General features: G+C 39.2%; 1 protein-coding gene across 4 annotated transcripts in view; it reads right to left on the bottom strand.

Moving 5' to 3' along the window:
- Window positions 1-14,024, bottom strand: part of SSH2 (slingshot protein phosphatase 2) — a 251,056-nt gene that overhangs the window by 50,720 nt on the left and 186,312 nt on the right. For all 4 annotated transcript variants that reach the window (XM_082604553.1, XM_082604551.1, XM_082604554.1 and 1 more), the window contains one exon: window positions 1,557-1,678. In XM_082604553.1, coding sequence (XP_082460679.1) covers window positions 1,557-1,678 — 122 coding nt within the window. The remainder of the gene's footprint in view (window positions 1-1,556; window positions 1,679-14,024) is intronic.

The following is a 14,024-nucleotide window of genomic DNA, read 5'->3' as shown; positions in this document are numbered from 1 at the left end:
GTTGTCGCCTTCTCTCTCTAGGGCAAGACTCAAATGACATTTCCATGCAGCTCCAGTTCCTGTTTTATGGGATTTCCAAAGGAGGAGTCAGGGAGAACCAGACAAAGGAAATAAGATGGAGAGCAGCACTGTCCATCTGATCTTTCTGCAATGATGGAAATGTTCTGTAAGTGTACTGTCCAACAGGGAAGCCACAAGCCACATGTAGCTAGAGTACTTGAAATGTGGCTAGCTGTGGCTGAGGAACTGAAATTTTAATTTTATTTAATTTTAATTTATTTAAATAGTTACAATGTGATTAGTGGCTATTGTACTGGACAGTACAGATCTAGAGACATAAAAACCCAAATCAGAGGTCTTAAAGTACTAATGAATGTAGGCAAGGTAGGTATTCTTACAGGATAAATGCTTATTGAAAGATCTGTGTTGCTTAGCTAACACCAGAGGTTAAAACCATGCAGGAGAAAAAGCTTCCTCAATGTGGTTTACAAGCCTGTGTAATTTCAGAGCGTACAATTAAAGGCTGTAAGTGGTATACAAGGTAACAACTCTGGCCTTGTGATCCTGGTGAACCCACATATCATTTTCAGGTTGACTGCTATGTACAAGCTCAGGTAAACACTAGTTTGGGAATCTTTCTGGTGACAATGTGATTTTTTTTTCCTTCCAACATCAGGACAATGAGAATCACTCCTAGTCTCCTCTTCTCTTTGCCGCTAAATTCTCCCAGGCCTGGGTCACACCCCTAGCTACTCCACAATCGCATTCTAGTCCTGAACCAGGAAGTCAATGCTTTGAGATATCTGGCAGGATTTCCTGAGGCTTATTATCTACAGTGCAAAGATCTGCTTAGCAGCCACATTCCACAGTCTTCCCAAGGTTTCTCCAAAAAAAATGGGAAAATAAAATGGAAAGCAACAAACCTTAGAGGCACAAAAAAGCCAGGTGATACATGGTATCTTTAATCTTAGGATGTATAGTGCTGCTAAAGCCAAAGGTAAATGATTATAAAAGGTTCTGTTTTGAGTTTAAACAATCATCCCCCCTGCCTTTTTTTTAACTCAGAAGAAGAAAAAAGGAAGTGTAACATTTGACAAAAGCAAGGTGCAAGGCCACGGATATAAGAGACTGGAATTAATAAAGTGGGCTCTCTTTGAACCCAGAACCCACTGGTACACTATCACAAAGGGTGTGTGCCCCAGAACCACCAAATAAATCGTTACTGCTTAAAATAAAGAGGACCGCAAAGAAAAGCCAGTTTCCACACCCCCCTTGGAGATAGAAATTTAAACCATTTGCTTTATATCATTACCACCTAAAGATGAGAGGAAGAAGGTAAGGAATAGTGGTAAATTAGGAACACACAACCAAAGACATTCACTAAACATTTTTATCTCTCACGATTGTGTGACTAAGATACTTTTGATGTTCTCTAGTTTTATGCACTGAGCTTTTAGAGTAGAACTGCATAAGATGTTTCTGTGATAACTCAAAAGGTAACTGGAGTGGGTTGTTTAAAAAGAGGTTTTCTCATTCTCCCCTCTGTGGTACCATACCTGTCATTAGAGGAGAAATCCATTCCTAGGACGATGCTTTCTTCAGTGTCTTGTCTACCATTAGTTGAAACCACTACCATATAGCGTGTTCGATTCTGGTAAGTACTTTCTAGTCTTACAGCCTGGAGGTTAATAGACAATAAAGAAATTAAGAAATTTAGAAGATCAATTTTAGATCATTCAACCCTTTTTACATCCCCATTTTAAAGCATACTCAAGGAGATAGCAGAGCCAGTAATTAGGAGACCTAAATTCAAATCCCAGTTCATGTATTAACTATGAAAACTTCAGTAAGTTAATTGGAGGGAAATATAATAATACCTATTCCATTGGGTTATAAGAATCCTATGAAATAATGCATGTAAAGTACAGTGCTTGGCATATACTAAATGCTCAATAAATGTGTGCTATCAGGATAATTTATAACAATAAGGATTACCAGGGCATGTTCTAATGATCTAAGAGTGGAATGTGAGGTACATGAATGTGAGCACCTGACTCACAGATCCATGTCCCACAAACAATAATAATAGGAAGCAAAGTTTAATGTCTAAGAGGAATATGCTCTATTGCATTCTTACAGATTATACACTACAAGATTTTCTTCTTTAGTTTCAAATATCAGAAGTTTATACTATTTTTGTCAAAATTATGATATTTTAAAAGGTCCTTCAGAAAATTCAAATATGCACATGGTCTTAGATGATATTAAGGATTTACTGTTAGTGTGATAATGGCATTGTGGTTATGCCTTTTTCTTAAATATCTGGAGTGAGAAGACCTGAGGCCCAAGTTTTACTTAAAAATCTTCCAACAATGGGAAGCAACAAGATATTCTTCAGTAGGTGAATGGATAAACTGTGGTACATCCAGATAATGGACTAAAAAGAAATGAGCTATCAAGCCATGAAAAGACATGGAGGAATCTTACAGGCATATTACTAAGTGAAAGAAGCCAATGTGAAGAGGCTAGATAGATAGTATGATTCCAACTCTATGACATTCTGGAAAAGGCAAAACTATGGAGTCAGTAAAAAGATCAGTAGTTGCCAGGGGTAAGGGGAGCACCAAGGATCTTTAGGGCAGTGAAATTACTCTGTATGATACTCAAGTGGTAGATACGTGTCATTACACATTTGTCAAAACCCATAAAATGTATAGCACCCAAGAGTGAACCCTAATGTAACTATGGACTTTGAGTAATAATGATGTGTCAACGTAGGTCCATCAGTTGTGACAAATGTTCAGCTCTTGTGGGAGATTGTGATAATGGGGGAGGCTATGCTTGAGTGGGAATAGAGGGTACGTGGCAAGTCTCTGTACCTTCTGCTCAATTTTACTGTGAACATAAAACTGTTCTTAAAAATGCAGTCTATTAAAAAAATTTGCTAAGAGGGTAGATCTTCTATTAAGTTCACCACCAACGTCATCATCCTAAGGAGGAGGAAGAGGAGGGAGGGAGGGTTGGAGGAAACTTTTAGAGGTGATGAATATGTCTATGACATAGACTGTAGTAATGGTTTCACAGGTACATACTCATCTCCAAACTCATCAAGTTGTATATATAAACATGTACAACTTTTTGTATGTCAATCGTACCTCAATAAAGTGGTTTTTAAAAAGTTCCAGCAAAGAAAGAATAAAAGGGGGAGATAAATGAAAGAAATCTGGCAAAATGTTGATGGTTATTAAAGTTGGGTAACAGGTTCACGAAGACGTATTTTCTACTTTATATGTTTGGGAATTTTCTTAATAAGAAGGCTCAAAAAGATACTTTATAAACCTTAAAAATAAAGTAAAGGGCTTCCCTGGTGGCGCAGTGGTTGAGAGTCCGCCTGCCGATGCAGGGGCCGCGGGTTCGTGTCCCGGCCCGGGAAGATCCCACATGCCGCTGAGCGGCTGGGCCCGTGAGCCATGGCCGCTGAGCCTGCGCGTCTGGAGCCTGTGCTCCGCAACGGGAGAGGCCACAGCAGTGCGAGGCCCGCGTACCACAAAAAAAAAAAAAAAAAAAAAAAAGTAAAATGGCTACTAGTCAACATTCATTCAATCATTTACTCTGTATCTACAGTGTATATCATCAGAGCAGCCATGAGGATTCAGTGGTGGAAGAGAGAGATATGGTTCCTGCCCTCACAGACTGTACAGTCTAGACTACTCTTCTTTTTATCTGTTAATAAAAAGCCAGGAAGATGTGCACTGGAGGCAATATCCTCTGTATAACATACTCTCCCACCCCCACTCCTTAGCTCAGAAGAGAAACGGTTCCAATCCTATCACCTGGCTCAAGAAATTTGTCACAAATTTGTTAGAAATTTCTATCTGGAATTCTTTCAGCGCTACTCTTCTTGGAGTCTCCTCCTTCGTTCTGTCACTATTCCAAAAGTGGCCAGGCAAAGAAAAAAAAAGAGACATCACATGGCCCACTTAAAAAGGCAGAGGTGAGTCTCTCCTGGCTATCTTTTCACCTCTATTCTGATACTCCTAGGAAAAGCTACTTGTAAGCACAATCACCTGAAGTAACTACATTAAGCTTGTCTCTGATAAAGAGCTGATACACCAAGAATATAATTCCCACCATACTAACTCCATGTACCAGGTAGAGAGCTGTACTGCTGACTTTTATGTTCCATGAAATAACAGAACATTTCAAACCAAATTCCCTTGTGAGAAGCTAAGAGGAACTAATACTTAAACTGACGAAGGTCTAGCCCTATTTGGCTGGGACCAAGTGAGCATTATACACATAGAGCTATAAGTAGTAGTAAATGCACGTGAGGAGGACTGACAGGCAGCACAGACTCTATGATTCTAGAAACATTCCACAAAATATTAAACTAACCAAAAACCTGGTGCAGGTAAACTAGAATTTCTTATAAACAAGATCTCAGATATTATTACATATCTAAACCTGGGCTTGCTTTGGCAAGCTCTGATCTAACTGTTCAGTTTCCTGAATATGTATGTTAGAGGCCTTTTATCCTGTCAAAGCTCTGAGAATTTCTGGAAAGGCTCACATGCAAATGTCATGGAAACAACTAAACTATGCTTCTGATCATTTATCCATAACTTCTACACCAACTAGTGGGGACTGACTGGCTAAGCTGAAGCTGATAAAGGTAAAAACAAAAACAAACAAAAGACCTCCATAAACATTACCTATTATGCAAGTTATCAGGCCAAGTTAGCAGGTGGGTAGCAAGTTTCTGTGTGATATTCAAATGAAACATTAGTTGTTTCTTTTTTAAAAGTCAGGTGTGTATCTGTTTATCTATGTATCTATTTAATATATAAAGAGCATTTCAAATGTTTGGCCCTCCCTTGCTTAATCTAATCAGAACAGAAGATCCTAAACCTAATGGGAAAGGCCCCAGTAATCTCACACTGATTTAGGCTTGAGAAACTGGCACATCACAGATTCATTCCATTTTAAGCTTCTTAGATGGAAGAATAGCACTTAGAGGTCTTGGGATTTGATCATGGACCTCTAGATAGCACCTACAGTTATTACTAAACTTTTACTAAATGGAAGTGGAGCTTTAATCAGTGGGTGAGAAGCCATGACATTAACACCTACATCCTAATTAGAAGGACAAGATCAAAAAAATTTTTTTAATTAATTAATATTTTTGGCTGCGTTGGGTCTTCGTTGCTGCGCATGGGCTTTCTCTAGTTGCAGTGAGTGGGGGCTACTCTTTGTTGCTGTGCATGGGCTTCTTATTGCAGTGGCTTTTCTTGTTGTGGAGCATGGACTCTAGGCACACGGGCTTCAGTAGTTGTGGCATGTGGGCTCAGTAGTTGTGCCTCACAGGCTCTAGAGCGCAGGCTCAGTAGTTGTGGCACACGGGCTTAGGTGCTCCACAGCATGTGGGATCTTCCCGGACCAGGACTCGAACCTGTGTCCCCTGCATCGGGAGGCGGATTATTAACCACTGTGCCACCAGGGAAGCCCAAAATAAAATTTTTTTATAAAAAAAGTTTTTTGCAATGCCAGGGGACAGACCTGAGGCTTCAAAATTCCCTTTATGCTTCAAGATTCTAGATTAAGGAAATAAATAAAAATTTAAGAGCCACAGCATAGAGAAAAAACTAATACTCACCCTGGTTTGAGGTCTATTTCACTCCTGTGTTGGGGAGATTAACAAAATCTAATAATCTAATTTGATTCATTAAGTCAATCAGAGAAATATAATTTAAAATGGCAGTTTGTACATAATACCCTAATATTAGAATTGGCAGGAATTCCAATGTTTCCTCAGTTTCCAGAACTCACATGGAATAGATGACAAATAAGGCAACAATTCAGATGCATTTGATTAAAGTTCTCATTGAAAAGGAGACTACTGAAGTTTACTCTAATCACCCAAATAAAATAACATTTTGTATTTTTTTAAACGTCTTTATTGGAGTATAATTGCTTTACAATGGTGTGTTAGTTTCTGCTTTATAACAAAGTGAATCAGCTACACATAAACATATATCTCCATATCTCCTCAACATTTTGGATTTAAAAAAAATATTTTTCTTATCTGTCTATCTATCTATCTATGGCTGTGTTGGGTCTTCGTTGCTGCTCGTGGGCTTTCCCTAGTTGTGGAGGGTGGGGGCTACTCTTCGTTGTGGTGCACGGGCTCCTTATTGTGGTGGCTTCTCTTGTTGTGGAGAACTGGCTCAGTAGTTGTGGCTCGTAGGCTCTAGAGTGCAGGCTCAGTAGTTGTGGCGCACGGGCTTAGTTGCTCCACGGCATGTGGGATCTTCCCAGACCAGGGCTCGAACCCGTGTCTCCTGTACTGTCAGGTAGATTCTTAACCACTGCGCCACCAGGGAAGTCCCAACGTTTTGGATTTTAAAATGTGGCAGCAATAGCAACTGAGAAAATTATTCCAAGAAAGTCCATTTATTGCTAAATTTGGAATAGTACAAGTTTCAGGAGAACTGGATCCAGCGATCCTAGGTCTGAGAAGTCATCTCATTTTCAAAGCTCATCTTATCGAAGAATGTTAAAACTTCCCTTGTTTAAATGCTTAATCTGATTATAAGCAGTTCACAAACCGATACAACAACTTCTCTGCTCAGCATCATCCAGCATCATCCAGCATCAGGAAATACTCCTCCTTAAGTTTACACTGCACCTTTGTCTTTAATCTATTTCCAACAAGAATCTTACATCATGCCCCTACATGCAATGTTTATCCTGAGGGGAGCCACATTATAAAGTCCCAATGTCAGACAGGCAGCTCACGCAATCCATCAAGAAAGAAAGGTTTCAAAAGTATGCAAATATTAAATTCTAGCCAAAAGAACAAAGTTAATACCTAAAATTAAAATGGACTTCAGATGTGACACTAATGAACTAAAGAACACTCTCTTCAAAAGAAACAGAGCTTGAGGGAGTCTCTGGATTTTATTATTTTAAAAAATCTCTATGAAATTCTTAAAAAAAAGACCCTATGGGAGGACTTCCCTGGAGGTCCAGTGGTTAAGACTCTGCCCTTCCAATGCAGAGGGTGCAGGTCGGGGAACTACGATCCCTCATGCCGTGGGGTGCAGCCAAAAAAAAAAAAAGAAAACCCTGCAAACCCAATGACTTATATCTGTGCAGGCATTAAAAACAGATTTATTGGGCTTCCCTGGTGGCGCAGTGGTTGAGAGTCCGCCTGCCGATGCAGGGGACACGGGTTTGTGCCCCGGTCCGGGAAGATCCCACATGCCGCGGAGCGGCTGGGCCCGTGAGCCATGGCCGCTGAGCCTGCGCGTCCGGAACCTGTGCTCAGCAACGGGAGAGGCCACAACAGTGAGAGGCCCGCGTAACCGCAAAAAAAACACACCAAAAACAAAAAACAAAAACAGATTTATTTACTGACATGGAAAGATACCCACAGGAAAGTATGACAAAAGCAGGTTATAAAACAACATTTAGATTTTCACCTGTTTGTTAAAAAAAAAAAAAAAAAGATAAAAAAGGCACTCTCTGACATGACATATTTTTTTTCTTCTTTCATTTCTGAGCTCAGATCAAGTACAAAAACCTTAATAGTTATAAAGGTCAGTAGTAAAATCTTTTCATCATGGCTCAGAACTGATTAGCCTTTCATACACACACTGCCCCTCCCCCCAATCTCATTCAACCACTGACAAGTCTTCAGTGATCCACTGTCACCTTATAAATACATAAGCCCTTACTTATGTTTTAAATTACTTTATACTTTTGCTTCTCAGTACTACAGAGATCATGCATTAGGTAGACTGCAAGGTTTTCTGATGCTCAGATTTGGCTATTTTCATCACTGACCCAGTTCAGTAAGAGTAGATCGCAGAGAATCAGACACATACTCTTACACGTACACTTAAGACGAGAAGGATACTCATCCAAACAGTAAGAATGGTTTTCTTGGAGTATAGGATACAAAGTGATTTTTACTTTGCCTTTATGCCTCTCTGTACTGTCTGATTAAAAAAAAAAAAAATTAACCCCTTTTTCTTTTTGGAAAAACAAAAACAAAAACCAAAAAACTCATTTTCTTAAATTCTCCTGCAAATTACTCAAAAACAACTCCTAGTACCTTGTCAGCACCTCACTGCTAGTTAAAAACACTAGCTTAAGTTGCTTTAAATGTTAGGAAAGCTCTTAATTTCCCAGTCTATTTTTTTTTAATTAAAGGGGTCTTTGATAATGTGCAAGAGTACTGTAAAACCACTGCCTTCATTTTATCAGCTATGGTTTTTCTAAGTACCTAAGCTAATGCTTAAGATTGTATTTACAATGCAGAGCTTCACTGGAGGAAAAATTAGTTTAGTCCTATTTACAGTGCTAAAGCAAAATGTGGGATTTAGTGCCTTTATTTGTTGTTGGGTTATTAAAAAAAATAAAAGCAGGAACAGTTAACTATCAAACTTTTAACCTTATGCACAATCCCCAGAATGAGAGTTTCAGCATTTCAAATTTAACTCAAAACAAAAGGCTTTTTGCTTTGAGTCTACAAATGCTCCTTTCAGTTAGAAAAGTGCTAATTTGTCCAAAGTCACACAATGTATTCACTCATTTTCTTGAAGATGACTCACTCAATAATCTGAAACATAATGACTATGTGTTTGTAACAATTCAAAACAACTGCTGTAAGATGGCTTGTCACTTGAACTCTGAATTAATTCAACGGCGTCAGTTACATTTTTTGAATTTATATTTTATAAATGTAAAGCAGCTGAAGCTGCATACTTTAGCAGGAAAGAAAAAATATAATTGCCGATTCTGCCTTCGTAACTGCTCCCTTATGCTTTCCCGCGTCTCTTGTGGTTGAAATTATTTTTAACATTCAGAGGTGCAACCCAAGCTCTGGAATTTTATTAATGAGAACGAGATAAAGTGAGTGATAGACCTCAGCTTTAGCTCTACCAAAGCACATAATTTTTGGAAACTAGCCACAAATTTCTATCTCTATTTCTAATATATGCAAGTGACCATTATTATGGGTTTTAGAGGGGTTGTTCTCAAAGTGTGATTCCTGGACCAGCACCATCAGCATCATTTGAAAACTTGTTAAAAATGTAAATTATCACTGCCTCCCACTCCCCAGATAAAACTCTTCAGGTGGAGTCCAGCAAATGTCAGTTTAACAAAGCTCTGGAGGTGATTCTGATGTACCCTAAAGTTTGAGCATCACAGCTTTAAAATACTAATGCTGTAAGAATTGGACCCCACTTTCTTCACTTAAAAGGAAGAGTTTAAGATAGAAGTATATCAAGAAATATAGACAAGATTTATGTAAGTATAATAATGCTACATTAGGATTAGGATATAAAATAATTATGGAGGGATTTCTTATTTCAATTCCTTTATATTTCAAAGTGAGTTTCTCAACAAAAATTAGTGGCCATGTCAAGAAGGCTATAGAGGCAGCATTCAGGAGAAAAAAATGACAGAACCTACACACAGAATGATCAGTGTAATTACCATACAGTTCAGAGGGCTGATCATCAACTTTCCAATCATTCATGTATTCTACTCATTATCTCTCTTCCCAGACACAAAGCAGAGATCAGCTATTTGGATTTCCACAGATACATTAAGTTCAATTTCCAAGTTATCACCTTAGCCCAGAAGGGCTCGTCACCACACACCTGGATTATTGCAGTAACTACCCAGCAGGCTTACTGATTTAAGTTGGCTGCCTTCTCCCCTCTACTCTGTATTAGCTTCTGAGGAATCCTTCTTAAATACTGTAGCTGTCAAGTGCTCATGGAACATTCTCCAGGATAGATCATATCTTGAGTCAAAATCAAGAAAATTGAAATCGTATCAAGTATCTTTTCTGACCACAGCACCATGAGTCTAGATATCAATTACAGGAAAAAAATCTGTAAAAAATACGAACACATGGAAGCTAAACAATACACTACTAAATAACAAGAGATCACTGAAGAAATCAAAGAGGAAATCAAAAAATACCTAGAAACAAATGACAATGAGAACACGACGACCCAAAACCTATGGGATGCAGCAAAAGCAGTTCTAAGAAGGAAGTTTATAGCAATACAATCCTACCTCAAGAAACAAGAAACATCTCAAATAAACAACCTAACCTTACACCTAAAACAATTAGAGATAGAACAAAAAACCCCCAAAGTTAGCAGAAGGAAAGAAATCATAAAGATCAGATCAGAAATAAATGAAAAGGAAACGATAGCCAAGATCAGTAAAACTAAAAGCTGGTTCTTTGAGAAGATAAACAAAATGGATAAACCATTAGCCAGACTCATCAAGAAAAAAAGGGAGAAGACTCAAATCAATAGAATTAGAAATGAGAAAGGAGAAGTAACAACTGACACTGCAGAAATACAAAGGATCATGAGAGATTACTACAAGCACCTCTATGCCAATAAAATGGACAACCTGGAAGAAATGGACAAATTCTTAGAAAAGTACAACCTTCCCAGACTGAACCAGGAAGAAATAGAAAATATAAACAGACCAATCATAAGCACTGAAATTGAGACTGTGACAAAAATCTTCTAACAAACAAAAGCCCAGGACCAGATGGCTTCACAGGCGAATTCTACCAAACATTTAGAGAAGAGTTAACACCTATCCTTCTCAAACTCTTCCAAAATACTGCAGAGGGAAGAACACTCCTAAACTCATTCTACAAGGCCACCATCACCCTAATACCAAAACCAGACAAAGATGTCACAAAAAAAGAAAACTACAGGCCAACATCATTGATGAACATAGATGCAAAAATCCTCAACAAAATACTAGCAAACAGAATCCAGCAGCACATTAGAAGGATCATACATCATGATCAAGTGGGGTTTATTCCAGGAATGCAAGGATTCTTCAATATAGGCAAATCAATCAATGTGATACACCATATTAACAAACTGAAGGAGAAAAACCATATGATCATCTCAATAGATGCAGAAAAAACTTTCGACAAAATTCAACACCCATTTATGATAAAAACTCTCCAGAAAGTAGGCACAGAGGGAACTTACCTCAACATAATAAAGGCCACATATGACAAACCCACAGCCAACATTGTTCTCAGTGGTGAAAAACTGAAACCATTTCCACTAAGATCAGGAATAAGACAAGGTTGCCCACTCGCACCACTATTATGCAACATAGTTTTGGAAGTTTTAGCCACAGCAATCAGAGAAGAAAAAGACATAAAAGGAATCCAAATCAGAAAAGAGGTAAAACTGTCACTGTTTGCAGATGACATGATACTATACATAGAGGATCCTAAAGATGCTACCAGAAAACTACTAGAGCTCATCAGTGAATTTGGTAAAGTAGCAGGATACAAAATTAATGCACAGAAATCTCTTGCATTCCTATTCACTAATGATGAAAAATCTGAAAGAGAAATTAAGGAAACACTCCCATTTACCACTGCAACAAAAAGAATAAAATACCTAGGAATAAACCTACCTAAAGAGACAAAAGACCTGTATGAAGAAAACTATAAGACACTGATGAAAGAAATTAAAGATGATACAACAGATGGAGAGAAATACCATGTTTTTGGATTGGAAGAGTCAACATTGTGAAAATGATTCTACTACCCAAAGCAATCTACAGATTCAATGCAATCTCTATCAAACTACCACTGGCATTTTTCACAGAACTAGAACAAAAAATTTCACAATGTGTATGGAAACACAAAAGACCCTGAATAGCCAAAGCAATCTTGAGAAAGAAAAACGGAGCTGGAGGAATCAGGCTCCCTGACTTCAGATTATACTACAAAGCTACAGTAATCAAGATGGTACGGTACTGGCACAAAAACAGAAATACAGATCAGTGGAACAGGGCAGAAAGCCCAGGGATAACCCAGGCACATATGGTCACCTAAAGGGGGCAAGAGTATACAATGGAGAAAAGACAGCCTCTTCAATAAGTGGTGCTGGGAAAACTGGACAGCTACATGTAAAAGAATGAAATTAGAACACTCCCTAACACCATGCACAAAAATAAACTCAAAATGGATTAGAGACCTAAATGTAAGGCCAGACACTATAAAGCTCTTAGAGGAAAACACAGGCAGAACACTCTGTGACATAAATCACAGCAAGATCCTTTTTGACCTGCCTCCTAGAGAAATGGAAGGAAAAACAAAATTAAACAAATGGGACCTAATGAAACTTAAAAGTTTTTGCACAGCAAAGGAAACCATCAACAAGATGAAAAGACAACCCTCAGAATGGGAGAAAATATTTGCAAACGAAGCAACTGACAAAGGATTAATCCAAAATATACAAGCAGCTCATGCAGCTCAATATCAAAAAAACAAACAACCCAATCCAAAAATGGGCAGAAGACCTAAATAGACATTTCTCCAAAGAAGATATACAGATTGCCAACAAACACGTGAAAGGATGCTCAACATCACTGATCATTAGAGAAATGCAAATCAAAACTACAATGAGGGGCCTCCCTGGTGGCGCAGTGGTTGAGAGTCCGCCTGCCGATGCAGGGGATGCGGGTTTGTGCCCCGGTCCGGGAGGATCCCACATGCCGCGGAGCGGCTGGGCCCGTGAGCCGTGGCCGCTGGGCCTGCGCGTCCGGAGCCTGTGCTCCACAACGGGAGAGGCCACAACAGTGAGAGGCCCGCATACCGCAAAAAAACAACAACAACAACAAAAAAAAACTACAATGAGGTACCACCTCACACCAGTCAGAGTGACCATCATCAAAAAATCTACAAACCATAAATGCTGGAGAGGGTGTGGAGAAAAGGGAACCCTCTTGCACTGTTGGTGGGAATGTAAATTGATACAGCCACTATGGAGAACAGTATGGAGGTTCCTTAAAAAACTAAAAATAGAACTACCATATGACCCAGCAATCCCACTACTGGGCATAGACCCTGAGAAAATCATAATTCAAAAAGAGTCATGTACCACAATGTTCATTGCAGCTCTATTTACAATAGCCAGGACACGAAAGCAACCTAAGTGTCCACTGACAGATGAATGGCTAAAGTAAATGTGGCACATATATACAATGGAATATGAGCCATAAAAAGAAACGAAATTGAGCTATTTGTAGTGAGGTGGATGGACCTAGAGTCTGTCATACAGAGTGAAGTAAGTCAGAAAGAGAAAAACAAATACCATATGCTAACACATTTATATGGAATCTAAAAAAAAAAAAAGGTTCTGAAGAACCTAGAGGCAGGACAGGAATAAAGACACAGATGCAGGGGCTTTCTTGGTGGCGCAGTGGTTGAGAGTCTGCCTGCCAATGCAGGGGACGCGGGTTCGTGCCCCAGTCTGGGAGGATCCTGCGTGCCGCGGAGCGGCTGGGCCCGTGAGCCATGGCCGCTAGTGAGAGGCCCGCGTACCGCAAAAAAAAAAGGACGCAGATGCAGAGAATGGACCTGAGGACACAGGGAGGGGGAAGGGTAAGCTGGGACGAAGTGAGAGAGTGGCAATGGACATATATACACTACCAAATGTAAAATAGATAGCTCGTGGGAAGCAGCCGCATAGCACAGGGAGATCAGCTTGGTGTTTTGCGTCCACCTAGAGGGGTGGGATAGGGAGGGTGGGAGGGAGACGCAAGAGGGAGGAGATATGGGGATATATGTATATATATAGCTGATTCACTTCGTTATACAGCAGAAACTAACACACCATTGTAAAGCAATTATACTCCGATACAGATGTTTAAAAAAAAAATACTGTAGCTGTCCCATGTAACTTCTTGGCTCAAAAACCTGTAACGCTTCACTACAGATTACTGAAGCGGTAGAGGTACTAAAGGTATTAAATATTAGGGGGTCAGATAGGGAATGTAAACGAGTGGAGTCGTCCACGTGAAGGTTAAATGGGTAGAAATACTTTTCACTTTCCACAAAGAATCATACTCATCCCATTTTTACTTTCCTACTTTTATTAGATGTTTTACTATAAGGCAACAGTGAAGGAATGATGACAAATGGTGACACCTGACTTCAGTGTGCAGGA

The sequence above is a fragment of the Mesoplodon mirus genome, assembly GCF_964341445.2.
Source record: "Mesoplodon mirus genome assembly, chromosome: 18".
Taxonomy (NCBI): Eukaryota; Metazoa; Chordata; class Mammalia; order Artiodactyla; family Ziphiidae; genus Mesoplodon; species Mesoplodon mirus.
The sequence above is the reverse complement of the archived record's forward strand: the minus strand, read 5'-3'. Positions and strand labels throughout refer to the sequence as shown.